Raw genomic sequence first — 15,190 nt, forward strand, 5'->3', positions numbered from 1 at the left:
TATCACGGCCTGCGTTATTGTGCACCAGGTGTCTGATGGCAAAGCTGGAAGGTTCTGGAAATTCAGTTTTCACAGTAAAGCACAGAACAGTCTGCCCATGGAACAGAAACATCTGAAAATAGGGAAGAAAAAAATGACTAATGTGCATTTGTCGACTCTTTGTTGTGGTTGGCTCTGTAAATGAAGAAAAATTGCAACACGCTGGAAGAGAGACGTGCATTACCAGTGAAGTCCACTAGGTGGTGACATTCAGACCTTCTCTATGCTCTTTTTAAACCTTACGGACTGAAGACTGATTTCTCAACCCTCTGTTCCAAATCACTTTTTCTTACCTCGTTTTAAGGCCCCCTTCTTCCTCTTCTTCTTTCTACACACTGTTTATAACTCTGTTATGACCTACAAATAGTTTTGAAAAAGGTAAAAACTTTCATAACCCTCAAATCAACTTCATACAGATGAATGACATGGAAACCCATTTTCCATAGACCTGTTCAGCATCACTACGTTTAGTTTTTAAAATGTTCTTTTTTCATGCCAACCAAACTGTCACATAAAAAAAGATATATTGATACGTTTCTTCCCTGATAAAGCGAGCATGTCAGGACATGAGTGGACTGCTTTAAGTGCTGTATTGATTGGGGTGGAGGCACTGTTTGTGGAGTTGGTTTCAGGGAGATTAGATTAGATCCAGAGGAATGAGAACAGGACAGGTCGGTCTTTACGTCACAGACAGACCTCACAGAAGCGTACCCTCCCCGTGAGGGATCTGTCTGTACGTCTTCATCGATACCAGTGTCCCATCTCACTGGTCACACTGGCCCAGCAGTGCCCTGCGACTGGACAGACGATAACACATACTGGTAAAAGAATGAGGCGGGGGAAAAAAAGAGAGAGAGAGAGAGAGAGAGACCACACACGACTGTATGAAAAATATTTCCTTTAATGTAAACAGGAGGGTTTACACTAATATCATCACAAAAACACTTTAGAGAGAGGGGGGAAGAAAAGGCAACACAAGTCATTACCCCACCAAAAAAAAAACAAAAACAAAACAAATCAAACCAAAGAAAGTCATGGTAGTATGAATGACCACGACACGGATATAAGAGATCTGCATCGTTTCAGTAAGGCACACTCCTGTCTGTCTGCTCTGGGGAAAGCGCTCTGCTCTCACAACGACAGTGTTTTCAACACACACACACCTCATCTCAACCCAAGCAACATCTTCTGCCATCCCCCATGTGGTGAGTGAAGAAACAACAGACTCAATCTGTCTAACATCATCATCATCACCATCATCATCACCATCATCAACATCATCATCACCAGTTGATATAGTTTTTATGCAGACGCGTGCGTGAAGGTATGAGGTCTTTCTGTTGAAGTGGTAATTAAAAAAAAAAAACCCAGACTTGGTTAACCATGTAAACGTGGGTAATGTAGTATTTGCTTCTTTTTTTTTTTTTTAAACTACACAAAATACAGTGCTCATCTTACTGGGGCTCTGGCGTCTGTTTGAAACGGAAAACGATTTTTTGACTGAGCTGTCAGCAAACAACCTTTGGCTCGGAGTTGTTAGGTGAATATGCTGCTTTGGTTTCTGCATTTCCCCCCGCTGAATAACATTCTGAAAGGGAAATGATCTGGAATTGTCTTGTGTACGTGCATATACAAAAAGTACACAAAAAAATGTGTGTATAGACACATACAAAAACATACACACACGAACGAACACACACACACACACACACATTCTGTGTTTCATTCTCTCTCTCTCTCTCTCTCTCATACACGCACACATGTGTACACACGTACACGCACACACTTCACTTGGAAATGCCTAAGCCAGTCTTCATGTACTCGTAGACCACGTAGCTGATGCTGACGGCAGGGATGACTTTCATGAAATTGGGCAGGATCCCGCGATAGAGGCCGAAGAAGCCGTCCTTTTCCACGATGGTCTTCACCAGCTTCGTCATCGTCACCTGTTCTCCTCCCTCAACGGAGGCTGCACGGAGAGAGAGAGACGTGGAAAATCAAGGTTACCAAATCAGAGTTCTCCAAAAAAAAAAAAAAATGACCGTGACCTTTTTTGTAATCATTACTGTTTAAGAAAAAGCAGTCAAACAAAACCCTTACTGACCCAACGCTAAATATCACACAAGTTACACAGTTTACTTTTAATTGCTTGTAACTGTTGTCTTTCTTTCACTGACCAATTTAAAGATATAGCCTCTCTAATACCTAACACCAACCCTAAACATTGACCTGTTCTTCCAACCTGCAGATCTTTAAGGAGATGGTATTCTCACAATTTGTTTCCAGCAAAACTAGGTTAATTCACCTCATGAATTTCTCAGGTAATGTTGGGCAGTGGTACTTGAGGGACACTGACATGAGTGAGTACAGTTATCTCACCTGAACACAACGTTAAGTTGTTAAGTTTTTCTGTCTAATGTTAAGGCACCTCATCTGTGTAACCATGTCATTTGTATTGAATGAATGGGGAGGGTTTTTGTTTTTTTTTACCCTGAGCCTGCATGCGTGTTCGGATCAGCGCCAGAGGGTAACTGGCCAGCTGACCACAGGTACTGGAGATGGTCCCACAGCCCAACAGAACCAGCACACCGGGGTTGGCAGTATCCTTGGCATAACGAGACAGCCAGAAATTCTTCAGGCTCTGAGAGAGAGACAGACAGACAGGGAGATAGTGGGAGAGGGGGAGAGGGAGAGAAAGACATTGAAAATCAGGCCAGTGACGTCTCAACCTTTTCCTGTTAGATCCTCACTCGCTAATCCAATCTGTCCTGAACAGCAGGGTCAGAAAGGTCAACAGGTCTCAGTCATGCAGCACTCTCCTCATCACATTTCTCCTGTGTTATGCTTCACAAGCCCCGCCCACTCACTTTACTCTAATCCAATAGTCCTGTAGGCCTTATCATGAATAATGCCCAACAGAAAGGCACCTGCTCACTGTTCATCTGCCATGAGAACAGTACATACATGTGTATATATTTTCTACTCTGATCCTAGTATGTGGCCTACGGACCTACGGAAAAGTGCTAGTGCAGAGTAACGTTTACATTTACGACTGATTCATTTAGCAAACGCTTTTATCCAAAGCGACTTCCAAGACAGGCAGAATATAAACCAAGCCTGTAGCCGTTATGGAGAATATAAACCAAGCCTGTAGCCGTTATGGAGAATATAAACCAAGCCTGTAGCCGTTATGGAGAATATAAACCAAGCCTGTAGCCGTTATGGAGAATATAAACCAAGCCTGTAGCCGTTATGGAGAATATAAACCAAGCCTGTAGCCGTTATGGAGAATATAAACCAAGCCTGTAGCCGTTATGGAGAATATAAACCAAGCCTGTAGCCGTTATGGAGAATATAAACCAAGCCTGTAGCCGTTAAGGAGAATATAAACCAAGCCTGTAGCCGTTATGGAGAATATAAACCAAGCCTGTAGCCGTTATGGAGAATATAAACCAAGCCTGTAGCCGTTATGGAGAATATAAACCAAGCCTGTAGCCGTTATGGAGAATATAAACCAAGCCTGTAGCCGTTATGGAGCTGTCTGTTACAGAAGTGCCACCGCTAAGTTCAGTATTCGTAATGTTAAATGAGGTTTGTGTGTGTCACGGTCCTGAGGTTGCTTTGACCGACTCTCACACACATCCCTCTCTCTCTCTCTCTCTCTCTGTCCCTCTCTCTCTCTCTCCCTGTCTCTCTCCATCTCTCTCTCTCTCTGTCCCTCTCTCTCTCTTCCTGTCTCCCTCCCTCTCTCTCTCTCTCTCTCTCTCTCTCTCTGTCCCTCTCTCTCTCTCCCTGTCTCCCCCTCATCTCTCTCTCTCTCTCTCTCTCTCCCTCTCTCCCTCTGTCTCTCTCCATCTCTCTCTCCCCCTGTCTCTCTCCATCTCTCGCTCCCCCTGTCTCTCTCCATCTCTCCCTCCCTCTGTCTCTCTCCCCCTCTCTCGCTCTCTCTCCCTCCCTGTCTCTCTCCATCTCTCTCTCTCTCTCTCCCTCTGTCTCTCTCCATCTCTCTCTCCCCCTGTCTCTCTCCATCTCTCCCTCCCTCTGTCTCTCTCCCCCTCTCTCGCTCTCTCTCCCTCCCTGTCTCTCTCCATTTCTCCCTCTCTCCCTCCCTCTCTCTCTCTCTCTCTGTCACTGTCTCTCTCTCTCTCTCTCTCACACACACACACACACACACACACCCCTACCTCATAGACGGCCAGGTCAATCCCTGCGTAGGGAATGATTCCGATGATGTTGGGAATGTAGCCCTTGTAGAACGCCTTCACTCCTTCTTTCTTCAGAATCTTCTTGGCACAGTCGAACATTCCCGAATACTGGCCGGTCTTCCTCAGGGTAAGCCTCGTCTTCATCACCTGACGATGAGAAAAGAGACGAAACCGTCACCTCACAGCCCTGCTCACGACGAAGGCCTGGATGGGCTGAAGCTTGTAGCACACGCTAACATGCTAGCTCAAAATTAGTAACATTCTGTCTGAAAGATACACATTATAAACCAATCAAATGCGAAAGATCTGAACGATACACATTATGAACCAATCAAATGCAAAAGATCTGAAAGATACACATTGTGAACCAATCAAATGTGAAACATCTGAAAGACACATATAATGAAGCAATCAAATGTGATTTTACTTCCTTTGCAGATGATAACAATACAGAATAACAACACAGCTAGTGAGTGTGATTCTGAGAACATAGAATAATTACACAGCTAGTGAACATGTTCCTTAAAACACAAAATAACAACACAGTTAATGAATGTGGGCCTAAGAATAAAACATTTCTATTGGTTGGTGATGTCTCTGATTGCTAGGCTAGTTCAGCATAATCCAATACTTGACATCTGGTTGGCTCATGGATGTTTTAAAACACATTACATATCCTTCATTAACTACATTATATTATATTTACACTGATTTCTGTGAATTAGGTATAGCACCATATTCATAAATAGGACATGCTTTTTAAAATATTTAAGTACAGCATTATATTCATTTAAAACTGGGGGTGGGGGGTGGCATATTGATTTTCTCTGTCAGATATACAGACTGACTGTGGAACAACGAGCCTTTTTTCTGTACTCACTCCATGCACTGTTTGCAGTAAGCAGTAAATCGTGAAAAGTCATTAGACTGATGTAGTTTTTTTACCTCCATCGGGTAGATGGCTGTCTGAGCCGTGGCTCCAGCCAGTGAACCGGCCATAAACCTCTCATGAGGTTGGACTTTCCCTCCCTCCGAAGACAAGAGCTTCTTATACTGGGGGGAAAAAAGAACAGGAGCAAGAGAAGCAATCAAGACATCGTGTAATCCCTCATTCTCTCAGGGTTGGGTTCATTTCTACGGCTGACGTGGTTTAAAACCACAGGGACACCTCTGAGGAGATTGTGTAAGAGTCGCTGTGTGCGACGTACTTCTGGTCTTTATAGTCAGAGCATTTTGGCTTCAAAAACAGCAAGAGCTGTGATCTGATCTGGGTTCAGTTCCTTTCCGTCCATATATTTCCATGCGTTTGGATTATGAAACGCAAAAACCGATCCTAGATCAGCACCTTAGAAATTTAATCAACAGGACTCCTGGTTTGAGACTGATCTAGCTTTGAAGTGCTGTGTTGTCACCGTGTCTGAATGCTGTATATATCTCAGTTTCCCTCTGTTCCAGTACAGATTTCCCTCTCTCTGGGTTTCTCTGAATTATCACTGTTAAAACACCTCTATTCATGACACGGGCAAAGGAGTACACCCTAAGACTAAGCAAAGCATAACTGATTTACTGAGTTTACACGTTCAGAAGTGTCATGAAAAGTCACGAATGACCTGGGATTGTTTGATTTGACCGAGGCGTGGCGTAGACACGCCCGGGTACGAAGTCGAGGCCACGCCAAAGCTGCTCGACTACGACAGAATTCTGAACCTTGAGTGAAATGAGAGCGGGGCGTGAGACAGGTTCCTCTGAGCATTAACACTGACTTTGACCCTGTGCTTGAGGTGACATCGATGGCTATGTTTTTCTGGATCCTTCCTCTCACCTGCTCGTAAGCCATGAACTTGATGGCGGTTTCGGGAGCGATCTTCAGGACGTTGACACCGTTCCCCCTCCACAGAGAGGTGACCCCACCTTCCTTAAGCATCTGTTTGAAGCCACCAATCAGGCTGATTTTGTTGGACTTTGACGCGTGAACCTGAGACCAAAAAATAAATCAATCAATCCTTTATTGCCATCAAACAAATCCATGTATCTGTATAAGAACTGGAATGATGCATTTCAGGTTGATCCTGTCAGTCGAAGCAAATCACGACACACTTCAAACTTCCGCATCAGTGAAGTTTCGAAATGATAACTTACCCTGGGGAATTTTTCACTGGTTGCAAGTTTAAAACACGGTTTAAAAGACTTTAAAGAGAGAGAGGGGACTTTACCTGCATGAAAACTTTCATTCGGTCCAGGGGGGCGGTGCCTGTACGAGAGACCGCCCCCGCCATCGCCCCGGCAGCCAGCTGTTTCCACCACAAACCAGTGGTCTTCTCTTCTTCTGTGAACTCATCTGGGATGGTGAGACTGTCACCAATATCCAACACCTAAAACAGAAAATACACAAATCAGCATTGCCGTCATCAGTCTCATCTATTTCATACGTGAGTACGTGTTCTTTACTGCCGTCCACACAAAGTGTCCAACCAACTGTCCAACCAACCAACTAGTTTCAACTGTCCAACACTGCTATACTAATACTCAGATGATAGAAGTTTCCAGAATATGTCCTCCGTCCAAAACTGTACTGTTAAACAACATATCCAACACACTGTGTTTCAGACACAGCCTGTCAGTAAGCAGTCTTCATTCTTCAAACCTTTTAGATGTTGAACAAAACACAGCACTTAAACACATCAATAGCATAGTACAGTCTTAATCTGCTTTAATATACCTTAATCTGCTCCCATAATCTCTCATGTGATCTGGGGGCACAACCTACAACAAACCTCAAGTTATTGATGTCAAAAAAAGCCTGTAAAAGTTTTAACGCGATAGCATAAAGGCATCAGATTGACTTTAATGATTCCTCTTCAAACTATGCTAAAACCTCCCATCAAGTAATGATAAACTCCCTCTGAGCGTGTGCGAAAACCCGTTATGAAAACTGGGATTATTTCAGGTCACGTACTCGATACCCACTCCCAATCCGTCATTAAAGAATGACCTCCGACCTTACACAAACCACCATCACCGCCTACCGTTATCAATGACCCCAGCTTCTGATATTACATCACCTTTTCACCTCACGCTAACCTTTCAGATAACCTCACAACCTGTCTGAGGCATGTCACGCATTCTTAAAGAAGATCAAGCCCTCACCTCAGGATCACAACCTTGAAGGTAATCCCATATTTTACATAACGCTGTGGTGTTTACACGGCAATTCCTCCCAGTCTTCCTCAATTACACAGCTTACTAATTAGTTTACTAATTAATCAGCTACAGTGTCTTGGGATTAGGTCGGACAATACTTCAAAGGCTTCTGTTACACCTGACTGTGAACCAAGACATTTTCAATTCATGGACACTGTCTTCACACTCTAAGAGCTACTTCAAAACAAATGCTAGTGGAGATTAGCCCTGCACAACGTGTTGTATTTTTATTGTCATCACAATATGAGTTTCTACAATAAACACATCAGTACTGCAATTACATTTACATATATTCATTCAGCAGATACTTTTATCCAAAGCGACTTCCAGGACAGGCAGAGTACAAACCGAGCATGCGGCCATGAAGGAGCCGTCTGTGACGTAAGCGCCGTCGCTAAGCAACCAACCCAGAAAGAAAAAAAGAAAAAATTAAAAAAAAAAAACACCTTCTGCACCTACCACTTCCACCTCCACCTCATACCCAGCTCCATCGTCCTCGAAGTCGATGAAGAACCAATCGGTTTTCAGCTCCTGCCGCTGCTGGTACAGCAGGGCCATCGTAACCGACTGTTTGCCACCTCGTTCGAGATCTTACTGGTCCCGACCCACAGCTGTGACACAGACGCACTAGACTAGACTGGTCGCCTCTTGTACTGTTGGCGCTTCATTCGAGATCTTACTGGTCCCGCCCCACAGCTGTGCCACAGACGCACTGGACTAGGCTGGTCGCCTCCTCTGCTGTCGCCGAATGATTCTGACTGAGGTATCTCTTCGATGTCCCCTATCTGATGTGAGCGTCACCACGGCGACGTCGACTTACAGAGGCTAATCCCCGTACAGGACAGCCTAAAATTATCTTAACGGCACATTAGCCACGCAGGCTCTCGCTAAGCCTAGAGCGGACAGGGCCTCAGACGTCACAAGGTCACCCAGTGACTTCTCACACTGACCAGGGGGTCATTAACTGGTCCCGACTCGTCAACCCCTGTGAACTGTCACATCAGTTTGGTCTACAAGGTTTTCATTGACCAAAGCTAAATTGGTATTATTGTGTTGGAATCCTGTCACAATCATGCACTGCGTAACGTTACGAGAGAGAGTGAGCGAGAGAGAGAGAGAGAGAGAGAGAGAGAGTGAAAGAGAGAGAGAGCGAAAGAGAGAGAGAGTTTGGATGTCACATTAAAGGTAAGCTGATCTCTTTGTCACTCTGTCACTCGTTGCGGTAATGCACCTGCCTGACGTTTTAGGGCTAAACGTTTCGTAGCACAACCTATCATCTTCTCCTTTCTTTCACTCTCTCCCTTTCTCTTTCTCTCTGTCACACACACACACACACACACACACACACACACACACAAGCAGGTGCAGAATTAAGCAGCTCGAGCTACCATTCAATGAGAGAGAGAGAGAGAGAGAGAGAGAGAGAGAGAGAGAGCTGCATGATGGTGTGGTTGTGAGATTACACTAATCCTTGACTCTGATCCAGCACCTCATTCATGGCTCTGTGACAATGCGCGTCATTCTCAAAGGGCCAGTCAATGACCAAACAGCTAATCCCTCTGAACTCCAAAGACACAAACGCCATTGAGTAAAGTATGGATTTTAACGTGGCTTCCTCATCTAGAGACGCGACTAGTTACCCTTACAGACGCCCCAAACAGACCGCACCAACGCCAGGAACTCCAAAGACGCATGAGAACTGTTTTAAAGGGGACACACGTAAACGCTGTCTTACTGTGGAGTGTTTCCAGTAGCGTATGATCTCCTGAAGGTTATCGGCCGGGTTGAACAGGAAATGCTCCCGCCACTCATTCCAGTCCACAGTCATCGTTCCGTCCGCATCGATACTGAGGGAGGGGGAGAGAGAGAGAGGGGGAGAGAGAGAGGGGGGGAGAGAAAGAGAGAGAGAGGAGGAGAGAAAGAGAGAGAGGGGAGGGGAGAAAGAGAGAGAAAGAGCAGGAAACGCTGAGTAACTGATATAAATTATTCATGATTGTTCTTAACATCATCTCTCTCTGATGCAAGTCCTTACAGTGGTTCTGTACATCACAGAGTATGTGACACTGCTAGCCGTGAGTCGCTCTGAGATTTTCACTGCCCTCAACACAGGACGGGTGTGGGCAGTTCCTTACTTCTTAGTTTTCTGGATAAGTTTCATCTGAGATACCAACTGCACGTGTGAATCACCAGTCAGTTCTTTATATAAACTTGTGAAGAAGCGTGGGTTCTCTGACCAGACAGTGAAAGACACGAAAGTTTATCCAGGCTCCACAGTACCAGTCTGAAATCTTAACCTAGCTTCTATACAGGCGTAGCTCCCTCCGGTTTTAATCACGACACGGGTTTCCTTTTTACTGGCAGTTTACTGTATGTTGAACACACACACACACCAATACATTTAGGCAGTGAGAACTCATTGGCCATACAACCAATTGGCCACTGGCCATTCAGTGAACTCTCTTGTAGCAATACCTGAAACCACATGATTGCCGTGGTTACAACTTCTTGAAAGGTAGGTGCCCCACTAATAAGTTTCCCCCTTGCAACACATAACAGTTTATGTTATGCTCAGGTGAATTAAAGGGACAGGTAATATTATAAAATAAACGAGCAAAAAATAATAATGTGCAATGAAATTAACACAAATAAAACTGTCTGACACCCACAACAGGATCCCAAATAATTTACCTTCCCTTTCTCCATCAGCACTTCTGCCAAGGGCAAGGAGTACAGCTCGAGCTAATTAAATCGACGGAACGAAACGGCTTTACGCACGCGCGCATGCGTGTACGCGCATACACGTGCACACACACGCCTGCATGCACACACACATATGCACAAACACATACATGCATACACACATACATGCACACACTCATATTCTTCACACGCTATTTCAAGAAGAATGCATCTCCTATGCCAAGTTCATGTCAAAATATGTGAAATAAATAAAAACCGTGTTTTTACATCAGAAGATCTTGTGGTTTAGGCCTTAGAATCCGGTACTGTTAGTGCCAAAAACGTTTATCAGGAACACAGCCCTGGTCTTCTGGGGAGCCTGAAGTTTATCATCTCGCAGACGCCTCCACCCAAAACAACACACACATTACTCTCAAAACATATGTTTCCCTCAGGAGCAGGACTCGACAAATTCTCACAGGCACTGGTGAGGTTTCTCAGCGTTAGTTCCCGCTGTTTGAATGAGCTGTAGTTTTGACTTTGTTTGTGTCTGTACCTTTGCAAAATCTTCTGTGCGTGTTCCTGGGTCAGACTCACACCCAGGTCAGCCAGCGACTGCTGGATCTCCTTATAGTCAATACGTCCTGTGGGTGAAATAAACATTTTTAAAAAAAGAACCGGTAACCATGAAACTAATGAACTTCATGATATACTGTGGTAAACTTTAGCATTCTCAAAAACTAAGCTTTTACAAGACCCTCTGCGTCATATTACTCAATCTAGAAGTGTTAGCCAACACACACACACACACGCACACACACACAAAAAAAAACAATTTTGTTGCGAGGACAACACATTCCACAATCTGGCACAAAGTTTAAATTGAGTGAGGCATTTAAAACACACCATCGTTGTTTCTGTCCAAACTCTTGAAGGTCAGCTTCAGTTTCTTTTCATGTTCCTTCAGATATTTGGAGAACTCGGCGAAGTCTAACCCTTCGTCCTTATCCGAGTCTCCCGAAGACACGATTTTCTAATGAAGAGTTAAAACGTTTTAGAAAAACAAACAGACAAGCAAGTGAGTAAAACAACAATATACCAAATAATAACAGAAATCAGCAAATAATGAATTAAAAACCTTTAAAATAAATCTTTAATTTCAGAGCAGGGCATTACAAAAATTGTCTTTACCGTGCACTTGTTACATGATACATTTTTTCCTTTAAATATTAAAGGCCTGGGGGGACGGGGGTAAGATTTCAAATTAACCACAGAACTTTAATAAACGTTGTGTCTTATGTCAGGACTATGCAGCAGAATTGACCAATAGGGATACATCCTCTGTGTGTGTGTGTGTGTGTGTTTTTTTCTTCTGTCCTGTTAGCTATAAGAGGACAGTGAGGACACATTCCTATTGGACACTTGACTTGTGACTCAGATTATCCGGCCAATAGTGTAATCTTGTTTTATGGAATACTCTCCTGATTAGCACTGTGAGTGTTGGGGATGTACCTGTGCGTGTCCTGACTGCCTCCTAGAGTCTAAATGAGGCATTGTTCTGGGTGTTGCATTTGTAAAACAAATATTAAACTAACATTAAGATAAATACATAAAGCAAACATTCCTGCCAATGCAAATCATGTTAAACACAAGTTTATAAAGTTCTCAAGACCATACAGATAGAATTCAATACAGCTAATATCAATTCATGCAAAACAGCTCACTTTTGACTCAGGCCTATAAACTGGGAAACACTGTACTGCGGTTTTGTAACTCTGAATGTGGAGATTAATCTAATCTGGTCTAATTTGTTTTCACCCATTATATATATATTTTTTTTTTAAAAAAAACAACAAGTACACACTTTATACAAAATATTGGTGCACCAGTAAAACACCATATTAAATACACAAGCCTAAATCTCAGAGAGCAATCTTGATTGTCTTAGTTACTCTACCCAGGGTTAAAGTCCTGTATGTTCTAGGAATCTCTAGGGCTACCAGAGATATATACATAAAAAGTATTGAGCACTGAATGATAATCCTAGCTGGGTGTACAGGAATGTTAAATTTGTTCAACCTTTATCAGGGAGTGTCTCACTTTATCCCTGAGGAATACCTCGCGCGTAAAACCGCACCCATCGGAATTCGGAGTAAAAGTTGTTGGACACGTGAAGGGACAGAGTAATCTGTAAGCAGCGATTCAGATGTTCTCCACCCTCCCGGGACAACTACGAAAATATATGTAAATGAATCTGCGCAGGCAGAAGTTTAAACGTGAGACGTATACGATATACGATCTCTCTCAGGATCGAGGCGCAGGTTTGGGGAATGGATGAACATAGCAAGGTTTCAGTACTTACTTCTAACACAGGATGTGAAAATATGACTAAATACAAAAGGAGGGGGGGGAGGTGGGTGGGCTGAGTCATATTTTATAACAAAAAGGGCCAAATTCGTAGACCATCGGTGGCAGTGTGTTTTTCTGCCTGTATACGTCGTCTCCCTCAGAGGAAGCGTTTGCTGACAGTGCTCCCCTCGCGTGCGTGACGTCTGTGAAGGAGGATGTTCTACCGCAGCGACGATGTCAATGCATATATAGGCTACACTTCTGCGAGATGTCAAAGTTGGTCTTTGCAGTTCTCAAAGTCCTTTCAAGCCAAAATTTCAGTTTAGCAAATTCCAGTGCCAAATGTTACACAATACACAGTGCAGCTTCACTCAGTACGGAATTAGTTTGATATGCTAGCAGTGTGCGGACTCCTATAACTCCTGCATTTGCTTAAAATAAACTCGTTTTACTGCTAGGGCGGGGGTCTTCGAACGCGACTGTAGCATATCAAAATATAAAACTGTCGTTCTTTAAAAACAAGCACAGTTGTGCAATGACTGTGCTTTTGATACGTTGCTTTGTACCTAGCTCTTCGACATGACATCAAGACAGTAAATGAGGCAAACAAATATTTGTGGGTATGGTTTTAGTAACGTTTTCTCTCGCTCTCCGTTTGTAAAAAAGAAAAAAGAAAAGAAAACCTACCTGCGCTGCCCCTTTGCCAAGAGTGAAACCCATCGCAGTAAGGCCCGCTTTCAGTTCCGAAACATCCACTTTTCCATCTTTATTGGTGTCCAACTTCTCGAAGAGTTCTTCGTAATTCTTCATTGTCGCATCGCTCGCGCAGTGCGAGTCAGTGAAAACAAGTTTCCTTAACGCTTGATACATTGCTTCGTTTGAAAAAAACAACAACAATAAATACGAAAAACCTGGGATCGACTAAAGGGAAGAGACTGAGGGAAAAAAATCAAACGAGGAACTGTGCTGTCTCCACTGCAAGACAACTACCAATCCTTGGCCTGCGTCATCTACTGCGGGCTGTTTTGAATGCAACTTGGCAACGGCCTAAATAACTTGGCGACTTGCAGATAGCAAAACGTATCTTCACAGTACTAATTGTAATCCCGATGTCATATAGTCTTGTAACAGTAGTTTAGCTACAGATAAAGCTGCTCGACAAACTCGAAAAAAATGTACACGACCGAGAAGGAGGGACTTATTGAGGTAATTTGCCTCTGGTCACTACCTCCATTTCAAACTGACACACCCAACGCAAAATTATGCCAAATAGTACTGTGTGATTGTCGGCTATTACTAAGAACTATTGTGTGGCTGGCTACGTATACTTTTAATAGATATTTTGGCGTTACTGATTTATTTTCTGAGCTCAGTGTCACGATGAAATAGTTTGCCGTCGCAATCTCAAAATATATTAACTTATAAACGAGATTCCGAGGGTGGTTTCAGAGACGAATGGGGCATGGTTTTGACTGTAGGGTTTTGGGGGTTTTTTTTAGCAGTTTTCAGGACACAGCGAAACGGGTCGAAATGTGGAGACTTCGCAGAAAACCGGTGTATGAGCACAGAGTTTTAAATGATTTGTCTAAAGCGTGTCGGGTTATTGTTCCTGTTGAGGGTAATAGTCTCACTCTCCTCATCTCTCTGCAGGCATCTGTGCGTCACCCGCTTATTATGGCTTTCACCAGGAGCAGCTGGGTCCATATTCTTGTACACTACCATGCTGTCTGTCAAAAGAGTCCCTAGACAATTCGTCCAAACACTCACTAATCCACTGTCGACTACAGACTATATATACCTCCGAAGTCTTTGGACTTTAGGCCTACATTACAGAGAAGTATTTATTTTTTTACTTGAAAATTTATCCCCGGAATTCTATGGTTAATGTTTGTGGACAGGATTCAACACTAGAGGGCGATCAAAGAACACTTGCTACATTTAGGTTAGTGTTAAAGAGTTTAAACCTTCCTGTGACAGATTTCACTCACCGGGCGTATTTCGTTCTTTAATCGGTATCGGATTATGTGATCAAAATGCACTTTTAGGAATTACTGTTTATTCCATTCTTCTCAAATCAATCTAAAAAAAGAGAAAAAAAGAGCGAGAGCGAGCGAGAGGCTTACGTTTAGGATCACAAAACTACACAGAATTTCAGATTGCGTTAATACTGTAGTTATTAGGTTCTGTCTGTTTAGCCGATTTTGATTATGCCAATGATGTTTAAAAATAAATGAATAAATAACCGCCGCATACTCAACTTCGATATGGTTGCAATAAAATAGCATTGCCCTCTTAAGTGTCTAAAACAAATACCGGCGATTTGATTTTATAAAATATTTTAACTATCACTCCATGGACTGAAGTGTTTTTGTGTGTGTTGCTTACATGCTACTTTTGTGGCCTGCTTGGTTTGATTGTCCTCATGAGGGATGAGGAACGGACGCATCTGAGACAGAACAATGAAAACTGGGGGTATTTCCACTCATAATTTCCAAACAATGGCTTGGTTCGGCGGGACTGGCCTCTCTATTCGGTTGCTGCCTTCATGCCAGGGTTCTCAGCAATAAGAGTCGTTTTTAGCGTGCACTGTCTCTTTAAATATCCGAACTTGTGCTTCCTTCGATGACCACTAGTTTAGATTTGCAAAGCATATATTCGCCTTCACGCTCGTGTTTGTGTAGTGTATGTTTGGCGCCTGTGAAAGGGCAGAAGTCTAT

The 15,190-nt window shown here is 43.3% G+C and overlaps 1 protein-coding gene across 1 annotated transcript; it reads right to left on the minus strand.

The window, feature by feature from the left end:
* Positions 1-1,789: 1,789 nt before the first annotated feature.
* Positions 1,790-13,576, minus strand: slc25a24 (solute carrier family 25 member 24). The gene is made up of 10 exons (XM_030771241.1): positions 13,161-13,576; positions 11,031-11,157; positions 10,681-10,768; positions 9,181-9,292; positions 6,458-6,616; positions 6,067-6,219; positions 5,190-5,297; positions 4,224-4,391; positions 2,530-2,680; positions 1,790-2,008 (listed from the first exon to the last, which is right to left on the minus strand). Exons 1-10 carry the CDS (start codon positions 13,341-13,343, stop codon positions 1,827-1,829), a joined length of 1,431 nt encoding a protein of 476 aa, XP_030627101.1. The 5' UTR covers positions 13,344-13,576; the 3' UTR covers positions 1,790-1,826.
* Positions 13,577-15,190: the final 1,614 nt, after the last annotated feature.

Source organism: Chanos chanos, chromosome 4, assembly GCF_902362185.1.
Source record: "Chanos chanos chromosome 4, fChaCha1.1, whole genome shotgun sequence".
Lineage (NCBI taxonomy): Eukaryota > Metazoa > Chordata > Actinopteri > Gonorynchiformes > Chanidae > Chanos > Chanos chanos.